Source organism: Athene cunicularia (assembly GCF_003259725.1).
Source record: "Athene cunicularia isolate RWA chromosome 13 unlocalized genomic scaffold, athCun1 chr13_part1, whole genome shotgun sequence".
Taxonomy (NCBI): Eukaryota; Metazoa; Chordata; class Aves; order Strigiformes; family Strigidae; genus Athene; species Athene cunicularia.
This window is the reverse complement of record NW_020799117.1, coordinates 10,110,355-10,127,028: the sequence shown is the minus strand read 5'-3', so window position 1 is coordinate 10,127,028 and position 16,674 is coordinate 10,110,355. Positions and strand designations below refer to the sequence as shown.

The 16,674-nt window shown below is 41.2% G+C and overlaps 2 protein-coding genes across 4 annotated transcripts in view; one reads left to right on the top strand and one right to left on the bottom strand.

Annotated features, from left to right (window-relative positions):
* SFXN1 (sideroflexin 1) overlaps window positions 1–7,913 on the top strand; it is a 27,867-nt gene extending 19,954 nt beyond the window's left edge. Inside the window, exons 9-12 of one of the 3 annotated variants that reach the window (XR_003399376.1) lie at window positions 166–215; window positions 1,836–1,936; window positions 5,404–5,453; window positions 6,101–6,148. Coding sequence is in view for 2 of the 3 variants with exons in the window: in XM_026858223.1 (XP_026714024.1) it covers window positions 166–215; window positions 5,404–5,453; window positions 6,101–6,148; window positions 7,549–7,645 (245 nt within the window). In the remaining variant the exon portion in view is untranslated. Of the gene's footprint in view, window positions 1–165; window positions 216–1,835; window positions 1,937–5,403; window positions 5,454–6,100; window positions 6,149–7,548 lie in introns of those variants that run through there. The other 2 variants (XM_026858223.1, XM_026858222.1) reach the window with 2 other exon arrangements.
* Window positions 7,607–16,674, bottom strand: KIF20A (kinesin family member 20A). The gene is made up of 18 exons (XM_026858224.1): window positions 16,305–16,674; window positions 15,736–15,825; window positions 15,495–15,614; window positions 14,893–15,031; window positions 14,618–14,805; window positions 14,386–14,530; window positions 13,467–13,667; window positions 13,126–13,237; window positions 12,955–13,026; window positions 12,216–12,359; window positions 11,967–12,132; window positions 11,570–11,728; window positions 10,743–10,882; window positions 10,547–10,649; window positions 9,672–9,879; window positions 9,203–9,294; window positions 8,793–8,930; window positions 7,607–8,264 (listed from the first exon to the last, which is right to left on the bottom strand). The coding sequence occupies exons 1-18, from the start codon at window positions 16,461–16,463 to the stop codon at window positions 7,992–7,994; spliced, it is 2,649 nt and encodes an 882-aa protein (XP_026714025.1). The 5' UTR covers window positions 16,464–16,674; the 3' UTR covers window positions 7,607–7,991.

Here is a 16,674-nt window from a genome sequence, read left to right as displayed (position 1 = left end):
ATCCAGTATCTTGAACTGGCAATGTGAAATGGCAGCATGAAATGGAAGCTCAGTTAATGACAAATGGCTGTGAGAATTGTACTACGGTATTATTCATCTTAACAGAAAATTAAAAGTGCCTTTTTCTCCAAGGTTAATGCTTTTTTTTTCTTTTCTCATTTGCAGCGATTCCTCCCTTCATAATGAATACATTGGAGAAGAGAGCCTTTTTAAAGGTTAGTCTTAGACAAACTCTGTATATGTATTTCATATCCTAAGTTAATATTTTAATGGATTTTAAATACTTTCTGAGTCTTCATATTTGCCTCCCACACACCCTGGGAGGACAACACTGTAGAGCTTGCTTTACAGCTGTTGCTTTCTTTATGCCTTTCTTAGACAGGGATTGCTTGGTTCTTTTTATCACAGTAAAAAATAACATTAAGAATATTAGAAATTTTTGTTATGTTCATAATTGTTCTTAAAATGCAGAGTTCCTCCTAGTAAATAAACCTTCCTTATACTGAGATTTGGAATACAGTTTATGAGAAAAATATTCAAAATTTTAATAATGCTTTTTTCTCAAGATAGCGATAAGGAGGCTTTACTTAGCTGCTGTAGTAGCAATTTGACTTTGGAAACAATAGTGATGGTAGTAATCTCTTTGAAAATTATCCTTTTAAATTTATTGGACTAGCAAATTCAGGGTAGGCATAGAGTGGGCATGCTTCATCAAAGATTACTTATTTTCTATATTCTGTTTATGCTAATGTAGTGTGAAGCCAAACACCTGATATTAGTAAATATGCAAACTAAATCAATATTATGCACTATGTGTACATGAGAGGGCAAAGAACAACAATTAAATTAATTATGGGGTTGTCTAACACAAGAGAAATACTATTCAGATGAGGACCTCTATAATTCTTTACCAGTAAAGGGAGTTTCATCTTCACCAGCCAGTATCACTGATTTACTTACTGAGTATCTCCAGGCAAAGTTTCTGCCTGTGAAGCCCACCCAGCAAGCTGGGAACAATAGCCTAAGAGAATCTGTCTCCTTCCTGTTAGAAAAAGTTAGTAAAAGAAAGTGAGGTCTGAGTCTCTAGACCCTCCCTTGGAAAAGTGATTTGGGTGGGGACTGGGAAGACAAGCAGGGGAAGTTGCCTGGTTTTGGTTGTCTAAGATTTCTGAAATATTTAAATCATACTTCTTACTATTTCTGCCCTTCATCTTTCTTGTGCATAGGTGGATTACTCAGTTACGTACACCATTTGAAAGTGCTTTTGTATATATAAATGAGGCATTGGAAAGAGGTCCCAAGTGTCTTCCAATTTTAAAAACTACTTTTTCCTGAAATGCTTTGCTTCCCTCCCCCCTTAACAGAAAACACTATTGCTCAGAATGTAAAAACAGGAAATGTGGCATTTGAGTTTTAGAGCGAAAGTCAGTGTGTGCTGCTTATGTCTCCTGAAAGAAGTGAGACTGCAACACATCCAAATGCACTATTTGTCTGCAGCATAGAGACCCCTGTACTGATTTGGCTAATTTTTAATTGCTGATTTCTTTACTCATACTCTGTTTGCAGAGTAGCTTTAAGCAGCTTGTGATAGTTACATTCTTGAGAATGTATTACCTGAAACATTAGCCCTTGTTTAAACAAAAACCCTCAAATTTAGAGCAAGGATTATTTTACATGTATTTGACATAGAAGAAATGTCACAAATGCTATCAACTCAACTGACAAATAAAAAAATGGCATTTGTGAAGAACTTGTAGCAATCTTCAGGGCTTGGAGACAAATATCTATTGTTTTTGTGTGGTATAATCAATATAAGGGTGTTGTGAATTTTTCAGATCAGCAAAAATGAGCGATTTCTTCGGTGACTACTCAGTGGTCTTTGGTACCATCATGACCGTTTATGCTCACCTGTTCCTCCCCCTCAGCCTCAAAGACTGTGAGTTCAGGTGAAACACTGCTCTCCAGGTAGTCAGTGGTAACACTTGGTAGAGATTAGTATTAAAACCATTAAGGAATGAGCTGCATTTTTAACACGCAGCTTCTGCATGTCCTCTTGAGGTTTCAGAAGCACCATCCCATTTGCAGTACTCCAACACCATCCACGCAATGCTTTACTAACACATTATTCTTAGCCTCTGCTTTGCACATCATCACTCTTGAAAATAATTCTTGTATGCTTGCCAAAGCCTATTAAGCCACACACAAGGCCAGAAAATAGGCAAATGGTTGTGAAATAATGCAGAAAATAGAATTATGTTCTGCCACGAGAGAGAGAAAGAAATGCTTCTGGGATGCTGGTCTCAGTGGTGGCAGGCTATCATCCTCTGGTATTTGAAATAAGATGTAGGTTATGTAGTACTATTCATCCCCCATATTCCAACATTGTTTTGCACAGGGACATTTTGAAGGTAACATTAGTATGAATTAACAATATTCCCAAAAGTTATTCCTAGAAAATTACTGAAGAATGTGTTTTAGATCACAAGCACAAATTACTGCTTCAAAAAGAATCTAATTATTTCTTGACTTGAAAACATATTTTTTGTATGTATATGTGCTTTTGCTATAGATTTTAGCTGCCTTTTATGCGATTATGCAGTGTAGTAGTTCATGATTAGGCTGTATAATGTCTATGTTCATTATCCCTACTGACATACACTTGACTAGTTCTATGCAGAACTAAGTTATTTTATCTGCTGCAGTAGGAGAATCCATAAACAACCTTGCTCTGAGGCACAGCATTTATAGATTTTAGTTACCTGTAACCTTTCTCCTAAGGAAATAAATTGGTTTTTGTCTCCATAGAAACTTCTGAAATTCCAATCGACACTGAAGTTTTAATTTATATTACTACTCTTACAGCTTCAGCTATTGTTGCTCTCTATTCTGCATACAATCAAGCTGATTCCAGAAACTTCCTTGTATATCTTTAAAACAAGCTCCTTGAGGTCTCTTAGTCTGCAACTAAAATATGAATTCAAAATGGTCACAAAACTAAACAGAAAAACTTTTTTTTTTTTTTTTTTTTTTAAGCATCATTCTTGAATGTCTTATGTCTTAGAGACCTCCATGCATTCCTAATTTAACTGTCATTTCTTTTTTTCTTTTTTTTTTAAAAAAAGCAGGCATAACTAGCCTGGGAAAGCTGACATTTCTTAGGTCCAACAATGGAAGGAAGCAGTTAGAAAAAAACTGATTCTCCTTACAGCTTTTGTTTGCCTAATTATTATTTCTCCACTTTCTCTGTTTGCACTAACCACTGCAGATGCCATAAAGAAATCTGGAAATTAAAACCTAATTCATGGGGAGCTGTCTTCTTCCAGAGTTAAATGATAATTCTCTAACACAGCAAATTCTTCTGCTGTCTTGTACTTCTCCATTTTATGTCTTTGTAGGGATGTACAGCCTGCATTTGAGTTTTGCTTTATTGTTTTACATTGTTCCCTGGACAGCTCCAATTCTTAATATTGACCTCCCAGTGTTAGTTTTACCTCACCATCCTTCTTGATTAGTGCAGCCTGGTAACATTCTTGAAAAATAAAGACTGTAACTCAGATCAAGTGCTTTGGCAAAAAATGTTCCACCACATGAAATAGATGTTGTTTATATTGTCTGTACTAGTAGACACTTCTCAGATTAATGACCAACTCTGCTGAAGGCAATAAATCATCTGTTACTCTCATGACACCTTACAAGTCTTTTCAGTTATAAAATCATATTTGAGGCTTTTCTGTTATGTATCTCGTCCCTCCCTCACACTGCAATGCATCGCATCCCTCTCCCTTAATTCTCCTCAGAGACTGAAGTAATTTGCAGTAGTGTTTGACTTGTGTTCCCAAATATGTGTAATATTAACTAATGCCACAGTCCTACATCCTTTGCACTGTCAGTCACACCATCACTTCTCATGAACTCTTCCAATGTATAAAATGTAAAGCATTTTGAGTGAATTTATTTCAGCTGAAAGTCAAGTGAAGGTGTGTTTAGTGGGATGCCAGCACATCAGAGCACTGCTGCATTCACTCTTTCTCCTTCTCCCTATTGTCTTTTCCCATGTTATCTGTTATTGCAGATTATTGCTGAATTGCACTCTTCCTGCACTCACTTCTGGATTATGGATTGACTCCAGGGGGGAAAAAAAAAAAAAAGGCAGCAGTCTTCTACATCAATTCTTCTCACTCAGGCTCTGGAGACTTTAATCCACACAGGCTTGTTTTTCCATGCCTCTTATGCTGCTGTGACCTTCCTTAGCACCAAGCTTTGTCTTACAGAGCTTTCTAAACTTATTTTTTCTATTTCTACTGTCAAATATAATGCCCATCTTTTGTTCACCCATTTCCCCTCTAACTTGTACATCTTAAGAAATGCTTCTTGCAGAAAGAATCATCAACTTTGTTGAAACCATCATCCACTGTAACATGTTTTTTAACTCAGCTGTTTTTTAAAATCAACTTCCTGTTATCGTAGCAGTTGTGTATGTCCTACTTACTGGAGACACTGATTTTATTGTAGCAACAGAAGGCTATTGCAGTAGCATTGTTTAAACAGGTCTGGTTTTATTTCATTAGTAATTAATTTCAACTAAAATTCTAACATGGGGGGGGAGTGGATTCCTAAACCATTTAAAGGCCTACAAGAAAACTATCATATTTCTTGAAATATGTTCTGCAAAAGTTACAGGACTGAGGAATATGCTAATAATGCATCCATAGATTATGTGTTGCTTTCTCACCCCAATTCCTCTACCCTTTTTTCCTTTAATATAAGGTGAACTCTTGCAGAACTGGCGTGTAGCAGACTGTGCTACAGGAGCAAGTTCCTACAAATCAAAGTGAATCATAAGACAGGAGAAAAGGCATTTTTCCTTGACACCTCCCTTATTTATGGTTGGTGGCTGCAGTTGCTGTTGCTCAGAAAGTCAATCTCCAGTTTCAAGTTTAAACTATTTGATGTCACCAAAGAGATAAGAGCTGTAACCAGACCTAGCCTATCTTCTTAGGGATGCCTGGGCAAAATTCACTGTGCCTTTAGGTGTGCAGGCCTTGCACCTGCAGCACCGCTCCAGGCTGTGGTGCTGTAGCTTGTTTGTGGGCTTGTGGCACTCAAAGAACTGGCCCACATATTCAAGATCAGGTCATAAGTTAAGAGGCAACCACCTGTTGTAGTTTAAGGGACACTTACTCGGGATGAGTGTAGATTAATAGCACTGGGAATTTTCTTGCTACTTTTCAAAGGGATTGGGCTCTCAAATTGGAGCTCAGTTTAAAGTATGCAGGTAATTTGCCTTCATTGTGTCCAAGACCCTTTTAGGTACAATCTGTCTCAGAATACAAGAACTCCAGGGAAGTGGGAAGCAGGGTAGAAAAGATACCATACTTATTGCGTGTGGTTTATTTTTAACAGAGGTTTCCTTGGATGAGTGCTCCCATTCAAGTTGGATTAGTTGGATTCTGGTAAGTGATTTCTTTAGGTTGTGCCTGCTATTTTAAGAGATACTTGTAGCGGGGTTTTTTTGAGGAAGTAGCAATATTTGCACTTCATTTAAAGAAAAATAGTTGAGAGAGTTAATGAGTATACAACAGTTATTTCACTTTCCTATCTGTAACTGATAATACATTAAAAAGAAAAGCCATTAGTAATGAAGAAGCTGCCAAGAAAAGCAGAGAGAAAGAAAGGGAGTGGCAAAAAAAAGGCATGTAGCAGCTAGATTAGAAAAGATGCTTTGGCTGCTACCTCCATAAACAGTAATAGGAATCTCATCCTGTATGTTGAATTATTGAAATATTTGGTTAATGGAGTTTCATTTGTGGTTGTCTGGCATTTTATGTTGTCATGCACACCAATGCAAAACACTGAAAGGACATAAAATGATAATTTTATACACATTTGCAAACATAGTATTGATGCACTTAATACATAGTAGGTTAAATGAATCCATAAGTTATAAGGCAGTAAGAAATAAAGGTTACATAGCACTTCATGGAACTGTACCTCATTTTATACAAAAAAAAGCAGCTTTCTGCCTAGAAGACCATGCCTAAGGGTATTGAATTGTCTTTTAGCACCCTAAATATTGTAAACCCATTTTTGTCTCCTCTAGTCTCGTGTTTGCAACACCCTTGTGTTGTGCACTGTTTCCTCAAAAAAGGTATGTATTCCTGTTACATTATTCTTTGTTACATTCCCAGATGCATGTAAGGTACTGCAAAAAGACAGAAACAAGTGGTCATTGCTTCCTAGAGCATAGTCTTAATTCCCATAAAACAAATGTGATAAACATGAGAATATTCAGAGAAATAACAACTATGCTACTCATCAGTAATATATAATAGTTGAATTGGGCTCACTTGTTTACAAACTCCTAGCAGCTTGAGATGCAGCTACATAGGGATAGTGAACAAGAGGTTTAGGTGAATAGTGTAACAATGCTGTTTCAAGCTGAGAAGTTTGAGCTTGATGATACAGTTAAGAATCACTAGAATGATTCATAAAAAAGGCTAATGTAGTCCAAACAATACATTCATGTCCAGTAAGCTTATGGCTTCATTAAATACAGTCAGATCCCATTTTATTTTCAGCTGGAAGCTCCTCTGGTTATACAGAACAGCATTTGACTATATGTGCTTATTTGTAATTTGATTAATATTTTTCCAGAAAATTCTTCATCAATACACAAATAGCTGAGTACTGAAAAATGTCTTAGAAACAATATTTATTATTATAGCTGAAATAATGAAACCTGGATGGGTTACCTACAAAGTTAGTTCAATTCACAGTATGAACAGGGTCTTAAATTCAACTGGGCTGTCCCTCTTATTAGTGGTTGTCTAAAAACTTGACAAGCTGGAGCTGAATCCATTAAAATATTGAAAACTAAAGTAGCTTTTGACCTCCAGAAAACAATACCTAATTCTCATCTGATGCAACTGAGTATAAAGCAGCAGTCTGACACCATCTGTTTCAGTGCCTGGCAAGGAGTAGAGAATTGTGATAAATAAGTGTCACTAGGCTACTTGGAGATGGCTTGAGAAACTAGCATAGCAAGTGTGGTACAGTTCTTGATTTTAACCAGGGCTTTCCATTTCACAGGAAGATTATAGACCTTAAACTGTATTTAAGAAATTGCAGCTGCTTAAATGACCTGGCAGTTTAATTCACTTTACTGTGAGATGACTCCCAAAAATAAACCTTTTATTCAATTGAATAAAATCAGGCAGTAAGTTAAATATGCAAATACATTATATTTAATAAAAACAACTTTAGGAAGTTAGGTTTCTGTTGCCAGCAACAACCTTAAGCAACTAAGTAGATTCCTACCTTCCTGGTAGTAGCCTCAGACATTTCTTGACTCTACAGACTATCTTGCTCTCTTTTAAGCAGGGATTAATTTGCCCTTGGTCTCTGAGTATGAGTCCTTCATAAGAAGTTAGGAAAAAAAACCTGAAAACTATTTTCACAATGGAGGAAGTTTAACCAGATGCATCGTCCATCTTATTTTACATTCAAGTGCTTGTTATATATAACCATTTTACTGTTTCTTTTGCTTAGTTCTATGTCTGTAACACGCTTGGAGCCAGAATTGCAAGCCAAGATCCGAGAGAACAGCCCTGACCTAGAACGTGTATACTTTAATAAAGGATTATAATTCAAGGAAGGGAAAATTTCTTTTAAGGAGGATCTTGTGAACTTATTTGTGAGTTATGTGCCACATAGTTGAAGATGAGAACTCACTTTTAACTTGTCCATTTGTTAAACAACTTCGATTATCTACATTTTGTATTTAGACTTTCCTCATTGTAGTGTTTAAATTACAAAAGGTCATTCTGTCCACTTTGGTATCAATTAAAAGTTTAACCATACATATTAAAAAATGTTTACATAAGCTCTCAAACAGCTACAATAATAAACAAGCACACAAAGAAAAATAGATGCTATTATATTGAATTTGCCACCTGTTCCAGTAATAGTGGGGCAGGGATCTTTTTGAAAAGTCATAGAGCAACTGAGCGAAGTTGCCACCCTCTGCCAGCAGCAGGACGTGGGGCTGAACGTGACAGAAGGTTGTGCAGGAAGGGCTTTTTACCAGGAGGTTGGTTAGGTTGTAGGTTTTCCCTGTTGGCACAGAACCGTTTCTTTAAGGTAGATGTTGGGGGAGCCTGGAGCTTCTGTACAGTGTGGTACTGCTCAGCAATACAAGCTGCTTTCTTCCGCAGGTCTAGTTTTACCAGCATCATGTTGTTCTGCAGTTCTGCCAGTGTTTGGTCCTGAGAAAGGGAAGGCAATATATATGTAAAGATACAGCAAGCTGCTAAACTCCCTGGTTACTATGAACTGAAGAGGATAAATTGCCTTTGCCAAAATTCACTAGCTGGTATTGCTAAATAAGGCCATGCATAAAGGCTTCTACTGTCAACTGTGTAGCAGTTCAATAACAAAATAGGAACAGTAAGGCCAGGAAAAAGCTGAATCCACCCTGCTACAAATATACTGCCATAGCAACTGTGATAAGAGTAAACTGGACAAGGAAATGAGAACTCAAATTATCCTACTTTAAGTGGAGGCTGTCAGTTAACTGAACAGGGACAATTTGGGTCTCCTTGGAGAGTTAAATATGCAGTCTGACTCAACCATTGAAAAATTAGCAGTATAGCTCCCTTAATGTAACAGGCAGTATTTGTCTAAAGAATAAGTAATTTTTATCTGCAGCTGCAAGAACCTAGGTTATTCTGCTGACTGGCAAAGTGCACAGACTAAATCCCCCAGTGCAACCCCCAAGAAAACAGGCACATTACCTGTCGAGCCAGAATGTCATCACACATACAGAGGGCTTCTCGAAGTTTCCCTGCACTGGTACTGTGGCAGCACGCCCTCTCTGCAGACTGAAGAGACTCCCCAAGCTTTTGTAATTCTGAACGCAGCAATCTGACATTCTACAGGAGAAAGAGGTTTAGTACAATAGCTACCTTTGCAGAGCAATGTCAAAGCCACTCTAAGGTCATTCAGACAGGCAATCTTGAGGGAGGATCCCATCTGAGTGAGGTACGCTGGGATCACAGATACCACAGCTTTCCACATATCTAAGAAAGGGTTTGTTTTCAACAGACCCATTTCAACTTCATTTGTTTGAAAACTTGGAAACAGCAGCTCCAAACACTGTTTAAACTGGTGACCACCTTGCCCTCTAACACAGAAGTGGAGTTACCTTCTGTCCGTCCTCCAGCTTCTTGTCTACATCCACAGTAAGGGGTTTGGTGGAGGGTGGTGGCTCCAGTAATTTCTGGTACTTGCGCAGCTCTAGGAACAAAGTAGTGAACAACGGTACATTAAGCTTTCAGTTTTTCTGAAGTCAGGACTTCTTTTGAGACAAGCTGCCACAGGCAAGCTGAGACAAGCTTTGACTTTGTGCAGAATGCACAGACATTCCAGGCTTCTCCCTTTCAGTTATGCAAAGTAACTTTATAATTTGAACAAGGAAAGATCCTGCCCTAAAGTCCATTTTCATGTAAAAATGAAGTGAAACCCTGTCCCATCCAGCACATTTTCCCTATTATCTGCAACTTATAATAGTGGTTTGGGGATCTCTGAATCCAACGTACCCTACTGAAAGAAGTACCTAACTCTCTACAATTGCTCAGGCATAGTTCAGAACCAGTGCAGCATCACTGCCTTACCTGCTGTTGCAGTATTTAACTCCATTTGACATTGCTCCAGTTTGGCTTTAGTATCTGCCAGCTCCTGCTGCAGAGCACATGAGGTAGCCACTCTCTTTGATCGACGCAAGCTTTGCCCCGACTCCTTCTGCATAGTATCCAGGCTCTCCAGTTTTTGTTTTGCCTCCTGCAGAGCAGCTTGGAGCTCCTCAATCTTCTCATCACGCTCCTTTGAAAGCAAGTTTGTTCAAATATTCAACAGGATTTTCTTAACACAGCTTTTCCAAAACTTTCAACATCTTTCTTTCAGGCAACTTTCTCAATCACACACATCACACATTGGACCCAGCCTTTAATGTCCTTTAAGTGAAAACAGTGAACTCATTTCCTGGGAGCCTAAACCACTTTTTTACAGCCTCTGAAGACAAGGGATTTTGAGAGTTGACATCTTGAGACAGGTCTGCAGCAAGTTCCAGAGGCCACTCAAATGCCATAGCATGCAAAGTAGACAGGTCCAAACCCATCATCACAACTAAGAGTAAGAAGAGAAATTCACAGAACTTGTATTAATCTGAGGAGTGCAAAGCAAGCCACTAGCTAAAAGTGTAAGGGGGGGGGCAGCGGGGAGAGATTCATGTTGCACAAATAGAGAAGTTAGAATGGTTGCAACATTAACATCCAGATTAAGGGCTTAAATTTTAAAAGCCTAGTAAACTACATAAAGCAGTAGACAAGAAAAAATTTATGGATCAAGCTATCAAATAATATCACAAAAAGATACCACAAAAAGCAAAATCTTTCAGTTTGTGTAAGTCACCTTCCTGGACTGAAGTACCCCAAGTCCCCTCCCAACCCACTGCCACTTTCCTGATGTCATTTCATTGCTCCGAACAAACCTGGATCTCCTCCTGGTAATAATCAGTCAGTGACTCCTTCAGGTTATTCAGTTTATCCTCATACAGTTCCTCCAGCAGCTCCTTCTGAGCATCCACATGTTGGCTACAAAGAGAGCAACCTACATGTCAGGGTCTGGCGGTTCTTGGTACTGCAGCTCACCCTGAACAAAGGGAGGGAGATCACCATAAGCTGTACCTGCACCATTGCTCCTTCTGTTGCATGTGCTCCAGCATCTCATTGCAGATCTCCTCACGGAGGCGCATTTCTAGTTGCAGCTTCTCCTGCCGCTCTTGCACCAGCAGTTCTCGTGCAGCTCCCACTACACGCAACAGGTCCTGCATGAAGGACACGAACTCCATTGCCCACACTGCACAACAGACTTAAGACCTAGAATAAACTACACGGTCCCATATCTGTAGGTTAAAGATTTAGGTGTGATCTAGGTTTAAGATTCTCTTTAGTCACTTGGAAAGAGAAGTTGCAAAATTTACTCTTAATTCCTCTCCTGTGAGATGGCTTAAACAGCAGTGAGCTCCATATGGAGCTATCTCCAGAGCAGCTTTCCCTACAGCATGGCCCAGGGATGCAGCAGCATTTACTACCTTGACGCACTAGAACTCAAGTCACTGTAGGTTTAAGATTTCCATCTTGATCTTTCAGCTATTCCAGATGCCTAGTTTTAAGTATCTAGGAAGTTACATTCTTTTTCCTGAGATTAGCTATCTGTTTTGCATGTTTTCTGATCTCTAGATTTCCTTTGCAGACTAGGGATTATAGGTCTGCATCCGAGCTCTTACTGTCCCTATTCCACAGATGACAAAATGTTTCCAAATTAAGCATGTGCTTCAGATCCAGACCAACTGGAACATTTTCCTCATGGATTCCAGATTTCCTCAGTCCCATATCCTTCTGAAGTTCTCTGTCACCTCTTGGTATAGTGCTGAGCTCCAGCCCCACCTCCCAGGCCAAAGCTAACAGTCCTGTTCTTCCCCTTCTATCCATAAAACCGAATCACAACCCACCTCTTTCTCATACATGGAGACATCTGCTTCATCCTCACTGTTGTCTTCTGATTCCACTTCTTCCTTTGCCTCTGTCTCCAGACCCTGGCTAGTTCGCCTGTTGTGCTCTTTGATGATTGATTGTATGGATGGAAGCTTTGTGGGAGGTGCCTGAACAAGCTGAAGGGGAAAGGGCCATCATTACTAGTCAACCTGGAAGTTGAGTAGGCTTTAAACATGCCACTTCTCTACAACCTGTCAACCCTTCCAGTTTAGCAGAATCTAGAAATACTGTAAAGGTAATAATCCACTGGAAAAACATAGGGAAGACTTGCAAGCATTCCTTTTAATGGAAAGGGGCCCATTCCCACAGAAGCAGGATGTATCCTGACCATGCCATGATCCGTGTGCTACTTACCTGGCTGGCAATGGCTGAGAACTTGGCTACATATAGAGTTTCATCATATGTAGATGCACACTGATTGATGTTGACAATCATGCAAGAGCGCCCGCGCCCAGTGAAGAAACCCTGGAACACGCGGGTTAGCTTGCTGTCCCGGAAGGGAACCACAGTCTGCTTCAGCCTATGGAGAGAGACAAGACTGAGCCCAGGGAAAAGCAAAACAGCCTTTCCACACCCTCCCCCTCTGGAGTTCTGGATGCACACCTGGACTGCTGGTTCTGGCGGAGGGCAGCAATGCAGCGACCCAGTGTGTGGAGGGAAGTGTTGATGTTGTTTGCTTCTTTCATTCGGTCTCCACTTTTCTGGTCTTTGCAGCGCTCCGACCCCGCCAGGTCACACAGGGATAACCTGAAGAAAACACAGGCCATATTCACATGACCTACTAGGTTTGTCCTGTTCTGACCAGATTTACAGTTCAGATACCCTGTGATCACCTGCCCTTCTCACTTTCCCAGTTTCACCATAAGGGCACAGAAAGCTCTTCTAGGGTATATGGGCTGTTGCTGGGCAGAAAGGCCTACCCGCAGTGTAGGGGTTACACAAGGTAGTACCAACAGGAGCTTTGTGGTGTTCAAAGATCCTTTGCCAGTTCTCAGGACAGCCTGAGACAACCTAGGAAGGACTGAGTCAACCTGTTTGCAGATAACTATATCCCAGGAACAGGCATCAGCAGCACTTAAATCAGCCCTGCTGCAAGGGCAAGGTTACTGACATTTACCTTCATTCAGAAAGCCTGAGAACTACCTCAAGGTATACTTTGCAGTACTCCTCACAAACTCCTTAGTCAGTTCCAAGACATAAGAGTGGGAACATTTACTCTTTTGAAGTACTTTCAACATAACCTTCCTCAAGGTACTTCCGATACCCCAAATCCACAATAAAAGAGGCAGAAAAGTTGAATCCACAGAGAATACCCCCAAATCCTAGAAAGCATCAAACTTACTCGCTGATTTTTGGAACAATTTCACTGCCACCTCTGTGCAAGTGCAGAATCCGAATGGAGAATACACTGTGACTGTAAAGAAACATGCAGATATTTTAAGAAGGAAATGCAACCTTTAAAAGCCCCTCAGGATTGTATTTTTGCCTAAACAACTCCCCTTCGCCTTCAGACCTGCGACTGGAGTTCTGGTTCATGTGGGTGCTAGCAAAGCTCTGATTTTTCCGACCCAGTTTCAGGAGCTTCCAGGCCTCATCAGCATCCCGGACATTGATCCAGTTCAGATCTGGAAAAGCAAGCACGCATGGGCAAGGCAGTTATGAGACTGGTAGAAAACTTACTTATCTCAGCCCTGACTTCACCATTGTATTTCCTTGATATTAACAAACTTAACATTCCCATAATCCAGACAGAGACCTCTGAGGGGCCATAGAGGACATCATGCTTCCCAATGCATCACTGCTAAACCACCCATCTAGTCCTCAAGTCTCCCTAGCAGGCCACTAAAAATATACCTTTCACATAGGGGTTGCCAGTCTGGTCTTCACAGAGCCGCAGTGTCTGCCTCTTGCGGTTCTGGCCAGGTACAGCTGGTTCTAACAAGTCATAGATTAACTCATTGTAAATCTCAAAGAAGGAGACCCAGATGGAGAACTGCATATCTCCTGTGTTGGTGAGTGAAATGCGATCCAAGTCAGCCCAGCGAGGGCCCAGTTCTGGGGGGAAAAAAAAAAAGAAAAAAAATCATGCCTGCAACTTTTCACAGATCCAACCTGAATGGTTTTGCTATAGAGTGAGGTATCTTACCTCAGCAGGAACATTACCCCAGACTCCAAGTATCTTGTATACCTCATCCCATTTGGACCTACTCTAATGCCTGTCCCCAGTGAGACAACATAGTTTCCTTCCACAGGATCCTCCTTTCTCTGTGAGAACTTTCTGCATACTTGATCTTGACTCCAGGAGTGTAGGATATTTCAAACATGAACCCTTCCCTGTGTAAGTTTTAGCCCTTGTTCCCTCAATTACTCAATGCTTCTAGATACCTAATCAGCCAGTAGTTCCTAGGTTCGAAAGTCTGGACACAATGTTCAGTGCAGCATGTCAGTTTAGCACCCTGCTTTCCAGCTCTCCCCATTACATGGCATTCAGCTGCTCAATAACCACATCCCTTGAATGAAGTAAGCAGGTGTCAATTAACTTTCATTTCATAAGGCTTGGTTATTATGCAGTGGTGAATTCTTCATATATTGGCAAGACATACATACAGAGTTCTTCAGCCCTGACATTCTTATCTGTCAAAGGGAAAATCTGTGAGACTACAACACCTTGTCTCCCTTACCCACAACACAGCATCCAGATAGCCATCCCCCTTTCTTCCCCCACCTTCCAACAACAAGAAGCTGTTAGCATACCACATGCTTCCAGACATACCTTCTGTCTGGCTGACGTCTGAATGGTTGGTGAGTTGGCTAGATGAAGAGAGGCCAGCAATTCCACTGTCAAAACTGCCACTGGTGGTGGCCTGGAGCTGAGATTCAGCACTGTGACTCCTTTTCAGTGGCGTTAACAGCTCCCCCTGGAAGGAAACAAAGAACAAGAGCATGTATGTAGTATGACACCATCCTTACCCTGTTATTAAATCTCCAAGAAGCTGCATGCTTACCTCCCACAGACCCCCCTGCAGCATGGTCTGCTTCTTGGCCTCTTCCTGTCGCACCTGCCTGCTGTCCAGCCAGACCACCTCATTGGAGAGGGAAGGCTTCAGATCCATGGCTTGGTACAGCCGGTCCCCCACACTGTTGAAGATGACTGCTAAGGAGCGAGGCAGAATCCCCCCATCTTTGTTGCTGCCTGAAGCAAGGACAACCAACAAGCTGAGGATTCACATGTAGAAGCAGACAACTCCCTCAAGCTACTAACACCTAGTGCTTTCCTTACCCTGAATAGTGTGAGTCTTCCCTGAATTGGTGATGCCATAGGTGTAAACCAGCCAGTTCTGCCCATTCAGTACATCCTTTACCACCTGCTTCATTGTCTCATCAAAGAACAATTTCTGCCCCACATCTGGTCCAAAGATCTGCAAACAAGACACATGAAAAATAGCCTCATGTAAATCTTTCCTGTCTTCTGACTGCTGACAGTTGTTCAAATGATAGTACATAGTCGTTTGTTCCCTTCACTAGCCTCACATCATGAGCAACAGACCCACCAGTAATTCCAGTCCAAGTCACCTGCAAAACCAAGCTGTTTGCTTGCTTAATCTGGTTGTATCTGGCATCACTACAGCCTCTAGTATGTTTAGAGCCTCATGAGCAAAATTATTTGGCATTTTCTACCAAAAAAGTTGTCAGGATCAGCTTAAAGAGAGAAAAAAATAAGGAAACAGGAACAGAAACAAACTTAAGTAGAAAGGACTGTACAAGTACACAGTTCATACAGTGCATTGGAATCAGTGTGTGTTCATAAACCAGCTTTTCAAGCTCTAAGGCTAGTTTAAGATCCAAAAACTTTCAGATGGATTGTTTGTCCCAGTTACCTACCTGGGTGAAAGAGAATCTGTGTGCTGCTTGTCCCACTCCACGTTCTGTGCTCCGCATGGTAAAGGAGTCCTTAGGGGCTTTTAGGAGAAGGGTCTCCGAATTCTCAATGCAGACACAGCCCTAAAGAACACATAAATCCCCATCATCACGATGGTTTAGACGAGGCCATAGCATAGACAACAGAAGCTGATAGCATCTCCCAGCATGCACACAGCTCAGACTGCGTCATTCAGTGTCTCACCTGGTCTTCCCCTTTTTCCACTTCTGTAGATTTCAGAGGTCGAACTCTCAGATAGACCTTTAATTTTCCATTATTATCTTCAGCTACAGCCTGCAGAAATCAGCACAGGTTAAACATGGTAGCCAGAGGCAGTGCACAACCATCCATCAGAACAGAAGCCACAGCATGGCGCACACACGGCTGCCCTAACTAGTGCTCAGTAACTAACAGACACTTCTTTGGTCCCAAAATCTCCAGCAATGCCAGAAGCTTTCTTAGGCATTTGCAGGGACACCAGCATTTCTTTTGCTTATCTAATGAATCAGATCAACAACCTGAAGACCTGACACCAAAACCAGCTCCCAGACCAAATACCACACAAAAAGGCATTGTGTTAAGAGGCATTTACTGACTATGCCCTTAACAGTACCCTCCCTGTCCACAACAGGAACTGCTTCCCCGCAATGCAACATTTTGTTCTACTCTCTTCTGAACAATCTGTTGGCCATGCATCACACCACCTTTGTGCAGACATGGCAGCCACAGGTCAAAACACCACCCCATTTGTGACAGAAGAGCTCCCACCTCACCTGCTGGCAGCCCTCCAGATCTGGAGAGATGGCAGAGAACTCTGACAGCAGGTCCTTGCGCACATCAGCCCCAAACCCTGTTGCTGTGGATTCAAGAACAGGGGAGGCTGCAGCATCATCATCAGAGAACAGCCCTGGGGAGGCAAGTGCTTGTGCCATGGCGTCTCACAGCTCCTGGAGAAAATGGGGGAAGAGTGAGGATAGGGTGATGTTACTGCAGTCTTCCAGGAGTCCAAGCTTTGCTTCCCCACGTGTACACCCCACCACATACAGTCTGCCCACAACTACCATATCCTTCTATTCCCCACGAACAACCAACTGCCACACAGAACCCTCCCTCCACGCACACCCACATGACACACAGGATGAT

Bases quoted from the DNA above. Each gene is read 5' to 3' on its own strand.
- KIF20A (XM_026858224.1), bottom strand. From the start codon at position 16,463: ATGGCACAAGCACTTGCCTCCCCAGGGCTGTTCTCTGATGATGATGCT. The intron at 10,650-10,742 runs GTACAGCTTATG...CTCTCTTTGTAG, and splicing joins CAGAAGGAGCAATGGTGCAG to CCAACATGTGGATGCTCAGA. The intron at 8,265-8,792 runs GTAATGTGCCTG...TCCCTTTCTCAG, and splicing joins ATGACATTCTGGCTCGACAG to GACCAAACACTGGCAGAACT.